The 14929-nt window shown below is 39.7% G+C and overlaps 1 protein-coding gene across 3 annotated transcripts in view; it reads right to left on the reverse strand.

Annotated features, from left to right (window-relative positions):
• LOC133459450 (sister chromatid cohesion protein PDS5 homolog B-like) overlaps window positions 1–14929 on the reverse strand; it is a 74436-nt gene that overhangs the window by 9974 nt on the left and 49533 nt on the right. For 2 of the 3 annotated variants that reach the window (XM_061739387.1, XM_061739388.1), the window contains exons 17-30: window positions 13675–13790; window positions 13462–13567; window positions 9934–10094; window positions 9588–9711; window positions 8440–8598; window positions 8292–8360; window positions 7345–7481; window positions 6990–7113; window positions 5715–5919; window positions 4549–4663; window positions 3254–3386; window positions 3043–3162; window positions 1001–1063; window positions 759–904 (exon numbers count right to left, since the gene is read on the reverse strand). In XM_061739387.1, the coding sequence (XP_061595371.1) occupies window positions 759–904; window positions 1001–1063; window positions 3043–3162; window positions 3254–3386; window positions 4549–4663; window positions 5715–5919; window positions 6990–7113; window positions 7345–7481; window positions 8292–8360; window positions 8440–8598; window positions 9588–9711; window positions 9934–10094; window positions 13462–13567; window positions 13675–13790 (1778 nt within the window). The remainder of the gene's footprint in view (window positions 1–758; window positions 905–1000; window positions 1064–3042; window positions 3163–3253; window positions 3387–4548; window positions 4664–5714; window positions 5920–6989; window positions 7114–7344; window positions 7482–8291; window positions 8361–8439; window positions 8599–9587; window positions 9712–9933; window positions 10095–13461; window positions 13568–13674; window positions 13791–14929) is intronic. The other variant, XM_061739389.1, reaches the window with a different exon arrangement.

Here is a 14929-nt window from a genome sequence, read left to right on the forward strand (position 1 = left end):
TCTATCATCTCCTCCACGTTCTACATCTTTAGTGTTGTCTTCTTCATTTAGATCACACAAATACACACAGCAGCTTCGCTCCAACCTCCTACTTCTGCTCCAGGTGCTGTATTGTTGTGGAAAAGAAACCAGGCCGAGTTGAGATGAGTACCGTATTGGCCCGGATATAAGACGACCCTGATTATAAGACGACCCCCTCTTTTTCAAGACTCAAGTTTGAAAAAAGACTTTTTAAACACCAAATTCATTTTTTATACAGAAAATAATTACAGTACACCTGAAACAAATGATTATAACAATATATTTGAGAGAAAAAGCATGTTATTTTGCCTCATTCAAATCATCATCTTGAAGTTTGCATCATAACTTCTCCTCAGCTGCCGGTTCACCTAACGATCTTCCACCCACTTTTCTCCAGATTGTTGCTACGTTTCTCCATTTTCTGTTATCTCTTCTGTTATTTTCTTCTCTTTTCTTTCTTACCGCTATTTTTTATTTTTCTTCTTCATGCTACTGCTATTTTTATTTTTATTCTTCGTGACAGGGGTTCGCTTTGGCCTGGGGAGTTAAGTTCAGCATTCGCTTTAAAGATATCTGGCGCCATCTAGCGGTGTGAATGGGTATAACGTCTAGACCCCAAATGTAAGACGACCCCCACTTTTTCAGTCTTATTTCAATGCAAAAAACACAGTCTTATATTCGGGCCAATACGGTAGGTGCTGGTGGAAAAGCTCCATAACTGCTCTCATGTGCCGTACCTGCTCTTGCTGCGCTGCGGGGAGCTCGGGTTAGACGAGGAGTCGTGGTTGCTGGTCGTCTCCATTCGAGAGGCTTTGCTCTGGAGCTGTTTACCTGCCGATGACAGCGGCTTGTTGACCGCACCCAAAACGTTAGCCGACTTCGGCTTGAGGAGGCAGGAGAGAGAATTTGTAAAGTTTGATATGGAGAAGGAATCAATCACACAAAACCCACGTTCAAACTAAAGTTTGGTTAAGCTTACCTTTCCAGGTGTGAAGAAGGACTTCATCTCTGACGGGAGGTAATTTTTAGTGTTGTTGAAGTTCTGAAACAAAGGGAAATCGTACGTCAGAGCCTTTTTTGTCGAAGGAGCAAAAAAAACAACGAAAAAAAGCTTATGATTATGCAGAAAGGATTTGTACTCACTAAAAAAACATTACAATTTTCTGACTGCTATGTGTCTTAGATGTGTCTAAGTGGACTGAGAACATAAAACCTATTACCGGTAGGTCTGACTTTTGCTAACTTGACAAAAATAAGTAGCGGGATCAAAATGTGTTTAATAATATGATATATTGATATAATCTACAACACGATCTTTACTCATTCTGCTTTGTGTGTAATATTCTGTATGTAATATTTGAGATGAGAAGCTTTCCCTGTTCTAGGGCTGGGCGATTTTCGACAAAAATAAAATCCCAATTTCTTTCTCTGAAAACCCGATTTTCGATTTCGATTTTTTGGGTAAAACTACAAAAGACAATGGAATAAATTGTTTAAAATATTTTATCTTTATTTTTAAAGAAAAATAGCAAACAAATTTCCCTATTGGGAATGAAGTGCAATTGAAAGATACTGTTAATCCTCCTTGAGTTTAGTTAAGTGACAACATTTACAATTTTCTTGACCAAACAAAGATGACTAGACGAGCTCTGTCTGTAATGCAGCCAGCTGCAAAAAAGGAAAATCGATTTTCCTTTTTTAACATCGATTTTGATTAATAAATCCGATTTAGATTTAAAATCGATTAATCGCACAGCCCTACCCTGTTCCATGTAAATATTTTACAAAGAAAATTCTGGGAAGAGCCAGGAGGCAAATTGGACATCAGAAGTTCTACAAAATGTCACGCCAATGTTATGTTAATTTACTTGAAGTGATTATGACGCTATGTAAATCTGCATCTGTGAAATCAAGGCGTTTCCAAATAAAAGATGAAAAAAAACAAACAAAACAAAAAAAAACAACAGCTTTCTGCTGGTCCTGGATAGTCGAGACTAGAGTCCTCGTGTGGGCAGCGCAGGTTCGAGTCCTGGCCTGTCGCTCTATGCTGCTATGCCTTTTATTATTTTAATATTGCTGATTATGGCTTACAGTTTAAGATTAAGATTCCCAGAATATTCTAATTTTTTGAGATAGGATATTTGAGTTTTCTTAAGCTGTAAGCCATGATCAGCAATATTAAAATAATAAAAGGCTTGCAATATTTCAGTTGATTTGTAATGAATCCAGAATGTATGACATTTTTGCATTAGAGAAAATAAAGGACTTTATCACAATATTCTAATTTTCTGAGACAGTCCTGTATATTTATGGTTATATTTATTTTCGTTGCTATGTTTTATTTTCTGTTGCTAGATTGTCTGATGGGTGGGGTAGCCCAGACTAAATGTAGCATTTTCTTTGTTCTGCAGCGATATTTCTGCAAAAATGCACTTGAAAGACACTTTAAACATTATTGTTTGACTGGTATCATTCCACTTGAAATTACTGTCATGTTTAGTGATGGTTTTGAGCTGTATAGATAAAATAGTTTGAATTTCTATGTTTTATTTTCAGGGTTAGAAACATCTGTTGCTAGATTGTCTGATGGGTGAGGTAGACCAGACTAAATGTAGCATTTTCTTTGTTCTGCAGCAATATTGCTGCAATAAAGCATTTGAAATACACTTTAAATATTCTTGTTTTGCTAGTATCATTCCGCTTGAAATTATGGGAAAGTGCATAATTTAGTGTTGAATAACGTGCCAGGCATGTGCACCGCCTCTGATCTGAGATGCACCGTAGTCATCATTTTCTAGAACTGGCCCTGCCGCTTCCTGTCTACCTGCTTTCTCAGTAAAGACCACTAGTGCAACAAAAACCTTTATAAAAAAAAACAAAACAAAAAACGCCTGCTCAACAAAATTCGGTGCAAAGACTAAAGCCTGCTCAATCATGTGGCGCGATCTCAAAAAAACAAGTAATTTCCAAAGTCCAAAGTCCTCTGTGACTAACGTCGGCCGGCTGTAGTCGGACTCTCACCTTGTCAGGTTTGGTGAAGAAGCGCGACGGCAGCACCGGGTCCTTCGGGGACTCCAGGCTGTACGTGGTGCTCTTTGACATGATGATGTGCATGGCTACGTCACAGACGGTGTACAGTTTCTGAGGAGTAAAGACACATATCGGCTCAGCAGGCAGCACTGGACTCTGAATACATCCTCGTGGTGTCTGGACCGGCCGCGGGAAGCTTTACCTCATTGTCTTTGGGATCGTTGGGGGACTGGCCGTCTTTCGTCTGCTTGATGTTTTCCACCATCTTTCTAATGAAAGCGTGGCTGTTGTTCTCATTCTTGGCCATGATAATCTCCAGGACAAACCAAAGAGCTCTGAGGACAAGGGAAGTTTGACATTAGTACACATAACTTTGATTAAGTGACAACGGAGCGTTGCCGTTACTGTACAATTTTAAAGATCATGTCCAAAACTGTCACAAGGCTTTCTGGTAGAAACACAGGAGTTCCTGTTTGGAAACGGACGTTACCACAACCTACTCATGTTATCCTGTGGACTCCATTACTGATTAATAAATGACTTTAAAATAAAAAAAAAGGAGAAGAAAGAAGAAAATCCTCAACAGATTCCTAAGTGAATCCCTTCATATCAACTCGAAACTTTTTTAAAACATTTTTATTTATTTTTTTTAAATACGTCTGCAGGCTGAACCTTGAATCTGTGGCTGCATTTCCAAAGCATTTATCCTTTAAGATATTTTTTTATGTTAATCTTATTAAGACAAAAATGGATTGGTCTAATGTGCAGCCTACTTTCATTTGCAAGTAAGATCCACTTGAACTTTGAACTTTGTTTTAACAGTAAAGTTTGAACCATGAAAGACCTTTAATCCCTGTCCCAGCAGGAGCCAGAAACAACATTAATCGCAGGTCTTTCTTTGCTACATCTTTCAGTGAACTATGGATGAAGTCTTGATGTATAATCCAGGCTACACTTTAATAAACTGTAACTAAATGCAACGTTACTTATTGCGGAGTTACTAAATAGAGTACTTTGAGATCACCAATTATCACCAACTCTTTGCAATTCCACTTCATCCATAGTGAAGAAGCAGAGCTACTTATAATCAAACTCTGCAGTAGAGTGCACTGGAGTCAGAAAGGACATTTCACTTTGAGTAAAATATTATAATAAAAATAATGCAAAGCTTATATGGTGGTTTTTTTTATTACTCTATTTTCTTTCCCTTCAATGTCTAAAGAAATGGTTGAAAACATAATTAACTGGTCCCATCTACAGCCCTGAGTGCCAGCATTTCCAGAGCAATCAAATACATATTGTTTCATTTCTTTTTTTGTTTGTTTGTTTGTAGGCAACATTTCAACATTCTCCTAAAGGAACTAAACACACACAATATCAAAAGCAACTTCTATGAGTTTCCCCTTCCTTGGGGTCACCAGATCATGTTCTGCATATGGATTTGGTGGATTTTCCAGCGGATCAGTTCCCGACACGAACCTTCCCGTCCCAACTCACTCTTTGATTTCTTTCAGCTGCTCGATGTCCTGCACTTTGACGTAGTCTGGGTCGTGAGCCAGCAGGTGGATGGTGTAGGGGACCACATACTCCGGCAGCAGCGATAACAGCTTGTCTGTTGGTACAAAGTACATGTAATACTCCTACATCACCCCAGTTTATTTATGCAGCATCTATGACAACAGAAGTGTCTCTAGAACATGAACATGAGCCGTCACTAAAAACAACAGTATTTCCTCTTAACAGTCATGCTGATTATTTATCAAATACTACTTTTATACCAGGGTTGGGGATTGATTCAAATGTCAAGAATCGATTCGATTCAGAATCGATTATCAAGATTTGATTTGATCCGATTTGATTCCGATATCGTTTTGGGTTAGTGTTATTAAAACTGTTTTTGAGCTGTTGCATGAATGATATGACTGTAGTTCTGCAACATATGAATACTAGTATTATATTGAGATTAAACAGGAAGTATTGGCAGCTAATGATGCTGTAAGGACAAATCAGCTCCCAGAATGCTGATAAACTGCTTTCAGAAACATCCTGCAGGGCAGAATTATCAAACAGATCCAGGGAGGTAACAGAGACGGATGAAATCGGTTTTAATTTTTCCCACATTCCATTTTAATTTTTTCAATTTTCGTTTTTTTTTTTGGTTTTTTAATTTTTGAGAATTTGGTTTTTATCATTTTATGCAAATGTAACCCCAAGACGGTATATAAAGTAATGAAATATAGATACTTTATCCAATTATAACTGAAAACCTTAATGTTTTCATACCTTTAAACACATTTAAAGGCAAAAACATGGCACATGTTATTTACAGAATCCGGCATAGATAATGAGGTTAGAGAATGGGAAGATAAAGACATGGCGCAGAGACTGAATTTCTAATTTATTTAGCAAAAACAATCAAAAGCTTGTTTTTAAGATGTTCAAGGCCTGTTTAAAATAGATATTAAATGCCATAATAGGTCTCCTTTAAGAATAAGGCTGTAAAATAGCAAAATGTGGAAAAAGTGAAGCACTGTGAACACTTTCCGAATGCACTGTATAATATTACATTTTTTCTAAAATACACTGTTAACCTTTTTGTGGCAGTTTAAACCTTCAAAATAGACAATGTTATCAAATGTCCATGTTGTGTCCAGCTTGCCTACCACTGATAGCAGCGTGCTGTTTGAGGTACTCTCGACGGATGTTGACGTTTTTGGCCAGGCACTGGCGAGCATGAGCCCTCCGTTCTTTAACCGGGTCCTTTGCACATAAAGCAAATATAGCCATGTATTCCAGCGGCAGACGGAGGCGGCAGAGGCCGCGGTGAAGCTTCTGGGCAAAACACTGCCGCACCTGGTAGCACTCGTCCTGGAGAGAAGGGAGAGGGACACGCTGAACAATAAACCACCGTTAGAGGGGGGACTTAAAATATACTAAAGATGGTTTAGAACAATGTGAAGGAGCAAGTGAAGACGTGGCCAGTCGTGGTTAGGATGAATTTAACCCTGGTGCTGGCTTTGGGTCAAAATGACCTAATTCTCCTGTTCCTTCTCCCTTTCTTCCTTCTTTACTCCTTTCTTTTTCTCCCTTCCTTCCTTCTTTACTCCTTTCCTTCTTTCTTTTTCTCCCTTCCTTCCTTCTTTTCTCCCCTCGTACATTCTTTCCTTGTTTTCTCCTTTCCTTTCTTCCTTCCTTCCTTCCTTCTTTTTCCCTCCCTTCCTTCTTTTCCCTTCCTTCCTTCTTCCCTTCTTTCATTCCTTCCTTCAATCTTTTCTCCCTTCCTTCCTTCTTTACTCCTTTCCTTCTTTCTTTTTCTCCCTTCCTTCCTTCTTTTCTCCCCTCGTACATTCTTTCCTTGTTTTCTCCTTTCCTTTCTTCCTTCCTTCCTTCCTTCTTTTCCCTTCCTTCCTTCTTCCCTTCTTTCATTCCTTCCTTCAATCTTTTCTCCCTTCCTTCCTTCTTTTTTCCCCTTCCTTCCTTCCTTTTTCCCTTCCTTCCTTCCTTCTTTTTTCCCCTTCCTTCCTTCCTTCCTTCCTTCCTTCCTTCCTTCTTTTTTCCCTTCCTTCCTTCCTTCCTTCCTTCCTTCCTTCCTTCCTTCCTTCCTTCCTTCCTTCCTTCCTTCCTTCCTTCCTTCCTTCCTTCCTTCCTTCCTTCCTTCCTTCCTTCCTTCCTTCCTTCCTTCCTTCCTTCCTTCCTTCCTTCCTTCCTTCCTTCCTTCTTCCCTTCCTTCCTTCCTTCCTTTTTCCCTTCTTTCCTTCCTTCCTTCTTTCCTCCCTTCTTCCATTCCTCCTTCCTTGACCCAAAGACAGCACAAGGGTTAAAAAGAATAAAAAAGGGCAAAGGGCAGGGTTGAGCAGCATTTCCAAACAACATAACAGCAGAATGTGAAGAGAACAGCGAGCTGTGGTGAACAAGCAGGGCTGAACTCGTGTCCTCACGTTGATGACGAGAGCACAGAGCTGGTACTGCTCCAGTGTGATGATTTCATGGTAGCAGGGCTCCTGCGCCAGCTTCAGCAGGGCACACGCTGCTGCCAGCCGCAGCCTCGACATGTCTGGTTTACTGAGGAAAGAGAAAGACGGGGCAGGAAAGAGTAAGCAATGGTTTTTTTATTATCTACAAATATGCCTTCCATTAAGCCCCCCCTTCCCCCCTCCAGGGACTCCAATACCAATTAATTTTCAATGTGCAACTGAAACATGTCTATAACTTTCTAATTTCCAAAAACCGCTCGAGGGGTTCCACACATAAATGGCTTTACCTAATTAGAAAAAGATTTTTTTTTACATTTACCCCATCCTGCCTTGCTCAGTTAGGTCTCCATCGCTGTGTAAGATAGCAGTCAGCATTCTCAGGGTGGAGTTGCCTGATTTGCTCTGGTTGTTCTTCACTCCCAGCAACCACCTTACCATCAGCTTTATGCCCTGGATCTGAAAAGAAGAAGATGGGGGAGGGCAGACACTTATTCTGAGGCCCGCACAAGTGCATGGCGGCGTTCACTTATGGCGCTTTTCCACTAGTACCTACTCAGCCCGACTCGCCTCGAACTCGGTTTGGTTCTTTTCCACTAGGGGTCTAACGTGCAGAGTAGATACTTTTTCTGTAACTATTCTGCCGAGGTTCTAAGCGGCTGAGTCGGCTGTATCTGACATCATCACACTACAGGCCACCGATTGGTCGGGGGGTTGGAGTCAGATGTCTGAGTCAGGAGGAGGAAATCAGAGAAAGAGACTCTGACGGATTCTTGTTCATTTTATTCAACCAGCAATGGCAGCAAAAGTCTGTTTCATGATCAACTCTGAGTTGCAGATGTTCATAAACCTGGTGCTGAGGAGAGAATTAAAAAGGGATCTAGACGGAGATAAGGAACGACCAGATCTACCAGGATCTCTGTCACTTCATAGCTGCTCACGGCTCCAGCTGACTTTTCAGCAGTGCAGAGACAAACTAACGAAAAAAAAAGCATTGCCGCTTGAAGTTTCTCTCACTCTCATTTTTTAACTTGATATCGAACAAAAGTCAGACCCAGCAGCACATCTATCATCTCCTCCAGGTTCTACATCTTTAGTGTTGTTTTCTTCATTTAGAAAATTTAATTTAAATACGTCACAGCAGCTTCGCTCCAACATCCTACTTCTCATCTGGGTGTTGAAAATAAACGAGGACAGGCGAGTGGAGTCGGGCTGACTAGTGGAAAAGCACCATTAGGCTTCCTCTCAAGGATGTGACTGGTTACAGACCTTAGCTAAAGTCTCTGGAGACACTTCTTCATCTGGGACCCAGAGCTTAGTCGTCTTCTTCCCTTGGATCTACAAAGGATGCAGAAAGGTTAGTTCATGTGAACACGGATGGACCGGTTTTGTACCTCCAAAATGTGCATGATTGTACCCTGTCGTTCATGAGCAGATCCTTCACAATGAAGTTGGCGACCAGAGATTTGAGCGGAGCAGCGAACTGCTCCGGGGCCAGCTGGGCCAGGTGACCCAGTGTGGTGAGAGGAGTGATGAGCTGCTCCAGGTTAGCCGGGTCCAGTCCTTTGTGCAGGGGCTGGAGAAAGATGCAACAGTTTACCGGTGAGCAAAAGCATCTCATGCCAAAAGTGAATCAGGTTTGGGAAATTAATTTTACTCAAACAAGCAAAATAATAAACGCATTGTAGGCTAACAAGAAGCATTGTGTATCTGTTCCTATAGAGGGTCTGCATTGACGTCACTTCCCCACTGGACCAGCCCCCTTACTCTCACTGAGTGGAAAAAACAGCTGCAACTAGTGGAGAAGACGGGATAACAGCTGATTATGGGCTTAAATTAAAGGCAGTTGGACTTGACAGTGACCCGTACAGTTACCAAGAACCAGTGGTCCATGGACATTAATATTTGACCACGAATCCAGTTTCCTGATATTTATATGTACTTAATTTCTACGCCGGGGAAATACACGAAGCAAAGCTTGAAGGCTTACAAAAGTCTGGACGCTTGGTCCGACTTCAAGACAGGATTTGTTGTAGAAATTAAAGTGATGAGGACACCGAACTTTATGATTTGACCGTTTAACGTTAGCTACCCAAAAATCCAACATTACCTGATATAACATGGGAACCACAAATCCACGTTTCGGTGCCTGGAATACAGTCGTTTCTTTGAATTGCAGCGATCCATTTGTCTCTTTTAAGCTTATTTTTCAGCAGTCTGTAAAACGATAACTCAGATTTCTTGCTAAATCTATGAGTACAGTCGATCGCACAACAGCTCTTTCCCATTTTAGATGTTTTCCAGTTGCTCAAACTGAAAGTTTACGCTGCCACTCATTCTTTCTGACACTCAGTCTTTCTGACACTCAGTCTTTCTGACACTCAGTCTTTCTGACACTCAGTCTTTCTGACACTCAGTCTTTCTGACACTCAGTCTTTCTGACACTCAGTCTTTCTGACACTCAGTGGGCGTAACCCGCTGTGAAGTGGCATCTGTGACGTCATACACATTCCCTCTATTGATACAGGATTATTTACGTGGAACCAAAGAGAGGAGCCAACTGACCTCAAAGATTTGAGCGAAGTGGGTGTCTCTGTTAGTGAACATGGCATTGATGCAGTGGATGGCGTACTTGGCCTGGCGAGGGGGCCCTCTCTTAGCTTTGGCTTGCAGTACCGGAAGTAACACACTTTGGGGGAAAAGTACGAGAACATTGTCAAAAATCAGACAAAAAAAAAAAAAAAAAAAAGCATCTCCTTTAGTCACAAGAGTGTAGAGTGTCCTGTTAATATTCATTACAAAATATGAAACAGCAACGTGACCTGTGTTTAGGACATATCAGTGTCAGCTGTAAATGCTAGAAAAACTAAGAAAAAGGGAAAAAAAGCGAGGATCTTGGCATGAAACGTACGACTTGATGTGAGGAAAACTGTCTTCCAGTTTGCTGCCGGTGTTCTTGAAGATCTGCAGCGCGGCCTCGGCCACCTTCTCATCATCCATCTTCAGACAGCCCAGTAAGGACTCAAACGTCTCTGCGGAGTGGAACGAGACTGGGTGGGTGAAGGACAGCACCTGTGGCACGGGAGGAGGGGGAGAGAAGATGAGTGAAGGTTTCATTTGAACATTTTCTATTTCATACACCACCTGCAAAGAAAAAAAATTAAACATAATATTTTGTTGGACCACGTTTACAATTTATTTTTAAATTTTATGATTTAAATCCAGTTTTATTGAGGAAGGAAGAATCAGACTGGTACAAAGTCTTCTCCAGCAGGACCCAAAGACTCTCAGAGAGGTTAAGGGCTGCACTCCAGGGGATATTTCATGTGTGAAAATTATGTCTTATCCTCCCCCGGCCACACATTGACTATTTGAGCTCAACAAATCAGGATCCCTTTGACATCAAGGAAGAAAATTAAGTTACTGATGGAAAAACCTGCTAATTCAGTCTATTCACACAACCTCAGTGACTACGTTTCCATGCATCAATAACCCTTTTCTAACCGGAATATTAGCAATAACCCGGTTTTGCACGGCCATGTAAACACCAATAACCCTGTTGAATAACCGGAATTTGCTCATATTCAGGTTTTTAAAAACCTGAATGAGACCCCTGGGTTACTCCTTTTCTAAACCGAATATTCGGTCATGTATAGTCTAACGGGATTTCCCCATCAAAAGGAACAGGAATTTGTTTTCTTTTGAGTCCAGCAAGACCGGGAAGAGACTAATCACTTCATAAATGTAATGAAAGATGTGAATATTTTGTCATTTGTAGACGGTAGAAAGTACCGGGATAGCCAGATTTACAAAAAGGTGAGTGAAAAGTTGGGCGAAGCAGCATTTTTACGAACGCCAGAGCAGATCAAGCTCCGCTGGAAGACGCTGGAAAAGGAGAACTACAGGGCCGAGAAACAAAACGACTTCTACTGGGCTGTTCATTATCCGCTGTGCTGCTGTTATTGTTGTTTTGGATTTGGATACAGGAAGAAGAAGAGGAAATAACGGGAATCACGTTCTCCGTGCGTCGCTGGTTTGATCCAGATATCCCAAATGATTAATCACCATGTAAACAGGGATAACCCTGTTTCCTCATGCATGGAAACAGATTATTCCCAATGTTTCAGTAACTGGAATATTGACCTTAACCTGAATTTTGACTGCATGTAAACGTAGTCACTGTGTTTCAGTGTGAATCAGTGGTGAAACCCCTCACCCAAATACATGTTTAGTCTGGGCTTAGTACAACAAAAAGCTTTTCTCCACAGCCACAACATGCTAACTTTATGCTTCCTAACATATTACTTTTCGTGATTTCCAAACACTTAAGTGCTTTCCATCACAGATTTGATCCTGGACTGATGGTTCACCTCTGTCCTTACGGCATCTAATACTTTGTTGGACAGTTCCGAGGACGTCTGTTTGGTTATTGAATGACAAGGTACTTCTCAGCCTTTTAAACATATTATAGACACTACATTTGTTTTTGTAGTTTTGTAGTGGGAGGATCTCACGTTTATGGTTACTTTCAACCCCCCCCTTGACCAGGCAGTGGAGGCTAGTGGTGCACCCTTTATATAGTTTTTTTAAACTCTTTATTTAGTTATTTTTGTATATGTATACATGTAACAGTACATAACATATAATAAAGTAAAATAGTACAAGAGGGGGAATACTAGGGCTGGGCGATATGGACCAAAAGTCATATCTCGATATTTTCTAGCTGAATGGCGATACTCGATATATATCTCGATATTTTTTCCGTGCCATAATTGGGGTTTCCCCAAAAGCATTATAGCATAGCATCTCTGTTAGCTTCATTTTTTTCTGAGGCAAACCCTTAAAAAAACAATCAGTTTTAATACAAAGCCTCGTGCCAAATGTCACACAGGTTCCTTTATTAACAGAGGTCTGCACAATATCAAAATGTATAAAACAAATGAAATAAAAATAAACGGCCTGCATATATAGAATAAAAATGCTTCTTGAATAAAATAAAACAAATATCCCTTTCCTGCATAACAATTACATTAAAATACATTGTACAATTAATACAATGTAGACAGTAACAGGCACACTTTTCATAACAAAACATTTGTGCAAATCTCAAATAAAACATTCAAGTCAATTTGTCACAAAATAAGCTATATCAAAATCAAAAAAAAATATATATATTTTTTTTTTAAATCGATATAAACGATATTGTCTGGTACCATATCGCATTTGAAAATATATCGATATATATTAAAATCTCGATATATCGCCCAGCCCTAGGGAATACCAATTCTCATTAAGTTGAGTGAGCATCGTCTTTGTCTTTGAATAATGAGAGTTTTGTGTAAAGACACCTGCTTTCATTGGCAGATGAAAGGTAATTTTTTCCATCGTAGATCTCCTCCATAATGTCCATCCAATGTCCTGTTTGTGAAGCGTCACTTTTCAACATCTTCTTTCCTAACAACAACTTCTGGGATCAATCCCGGGTACAGAACCCGTGGGTCCCTGGGAAACCCTTTATAAAGTTTGGAGCATTTCTGCCTCTGAACTCTTTATTATTATTATTATTATTATTATTATTATTATTATTGTGGGTGTTCAGAGGTTGCTCAGACACTTTCATGGACGGGTGGACTCAAATGATGGTTTTCTGATTAGAAAACAAAACCTTCCACCTGAACCAGAACCTCCCAATCACACATTTTTACTGCGCAAAGCAAAACTACACATTCAATTTGCTGCATGCAGCAGTGACTAAATGCACAGTATAAATGTTTTCTTACAGGTGCTGCACTCCTGGTAACTGATGGTTGGACCAATACAAGGTAAAACAAACATGTTCCCAGTCGGGGAGTTTTTACCTGCCATTGTTTACGTAATAATTGTACGGGGGTTTATGTTCTGGGTCTCTGGAAAGATTCTAGAGGCAACTTCTGCTGTATTAGACGCTATATAAATAAAAGATTGAAAAACTATTTAGAAAAACCAAGGCACTCAAGAAGATAGAAAAATAAAAAAAGCCTTTATTTAATCATGGCTTAGTAAAAGTTAAAAAATGCCAACATGTTTTGGCCATGTAGGCCTTCTTCAAGGCAAATAACAGAGACAAAGGGATCTCCTTCAAGCAGCAGCTTGAAGGAGATCCCTTTGAAGAAGGCCTACATGGCCTAAACATGTTGGCATTTTTTACTTTTACTAAGCCATGATTAAATAAAGGCTTTTTATATTTTTCTAACTTCTTGAGTGCCTCGGTTTTTCTTAATTGTTTTTCAATCTTTTGGATCCCCATGCCGAAGAGCACCTGAAGAATACTTTTCTCACACCCAGCAGCACTCCATGCATTTGTAGTTAGCTATATAAATAAAATTGAATTGAGATGTCAATTTTTCCTAGAGGAATTCAGCGGGTGTTTTGTTTTTGCTTTTCTTAGATGAGTTTGTACCTTGAGCAGCTCCAGTCCTGCTCTGATTGCCTCTTCGGTAGGAACCCCTTCCTCCTCATCATCAGCCGTCCCATCTATCGATTTGTTCACCTGTTTTATCAAAGCACTGGGAGCGATGATGGTGGAGACGACAAAGAGAAATGGGAGAATAGAAATTATGGCCTGCTACAATTTTAGAAGCGTTTTTATTTTTGGAATAACTCGAAATTGTACCTGATGGACTCCGTGTCGATGTGGACGGGAGCGATCCTCTCCAACAGGAACTTCACCATCTCCAGGAACGGATTGCTGGGTTGTTTAGGGCTGCCAAGTTTTTTAGTGATGTCTCGCTGAGAATATGACAAATAATCAATAAAAATACAACAACTATTATGACAGATTTCAATTTGAGACCACTCCACACAGTTACATTGTTGTTTTTTTGTTTAAAATTGGACAAATGTCCTTGTTCCACTACACAAGCACAGGAGAGGACCTGATTTATTGACTAAACCTTCAACTTTGATACAATAGGTGGCGATGTGCTCCCTTTACAGCTTGTTAAGAGTCGCATCTGGTTGGTCAATACTGTCACAGACCATAATAACTTAAAAGCCATTCAACTGGCAGCAAACGAGGAACATGTCAAGCAGCGAGTTGGACGGAGAACTGCAAACCATCTGTGCATTTCATGCTGGGAGCTTTACTTCTTATTTTCTCTTCTTTCAAACAAACAAGATGCAGGTCGTCTCTGGTTGCTAGAGACTTGTGTTACCTTTGGGTTTAACTTTGGCAGAGTTGGGTAGTAACGAGTTACATTTACTCCATTACATTTACTTGAGTAAGTTTTGGGAAATGTTGTACTTTTAGGAGTAGTTTTGAATCACTATACTTTTTACTTTTACTTGAGTAGATTTGTGAAGAAGAAACTGTTACTCTTACTCCGCTACATTAGGCTACGTTGAGCTGTTACTTTTCTTTTATCCCTTTTATCCACATACGCGTCAATCTCATGACATCACTGGGTGATTCTTTGGGAAAAATGTTTGTTTTTGCATGTTTTGTCACATTTACACAGACTCAAACACACACAGAGTTTCTATGAGTTCATGTTTGTTCTAGTTCTGCCTGGTTAAAAAAGAAAAATACAAAGACTTGAAATTTTGTGCTACTTGTGCTTAATTTATTTTTTATTGTGTTATTTTATTTATTTTATTATTTATTAAAGTACTTGTAAATTTACTTTAAGATTATTTTAATTTAAGCTATTTTTTATTAATTATAATTTATTTTATTACTTTATTGATTTAATTTGCCTGAAGATGATTATTTTGTACTTTTGTCTGTTTGAATGGTTGTGTTAAAAAAAGAAATCAGACTCAACAGTTACTCAGTACTTGAGTAGTTTTTTCACCAAGTACTTTTTTACGTTTACTCAAGTAATTATTTGGATGATTACTTTTTACTTACTTGAGTCCTATTATTCTGA

This window comes from Cololabis saira, chromosome 14 (assembly GCF_033807715.1).
Source record: "Cololabis saira isolate AMF1-May2022 chromosome 14, fColSai1.1, whole genome shotgun sequence".
Taxonomy (NCBI): Eukaryota; Metazoa; Chordata; class Actinopteri; order Beloniformes; family Belonidae; genus Cololabis; species Cololabis saira.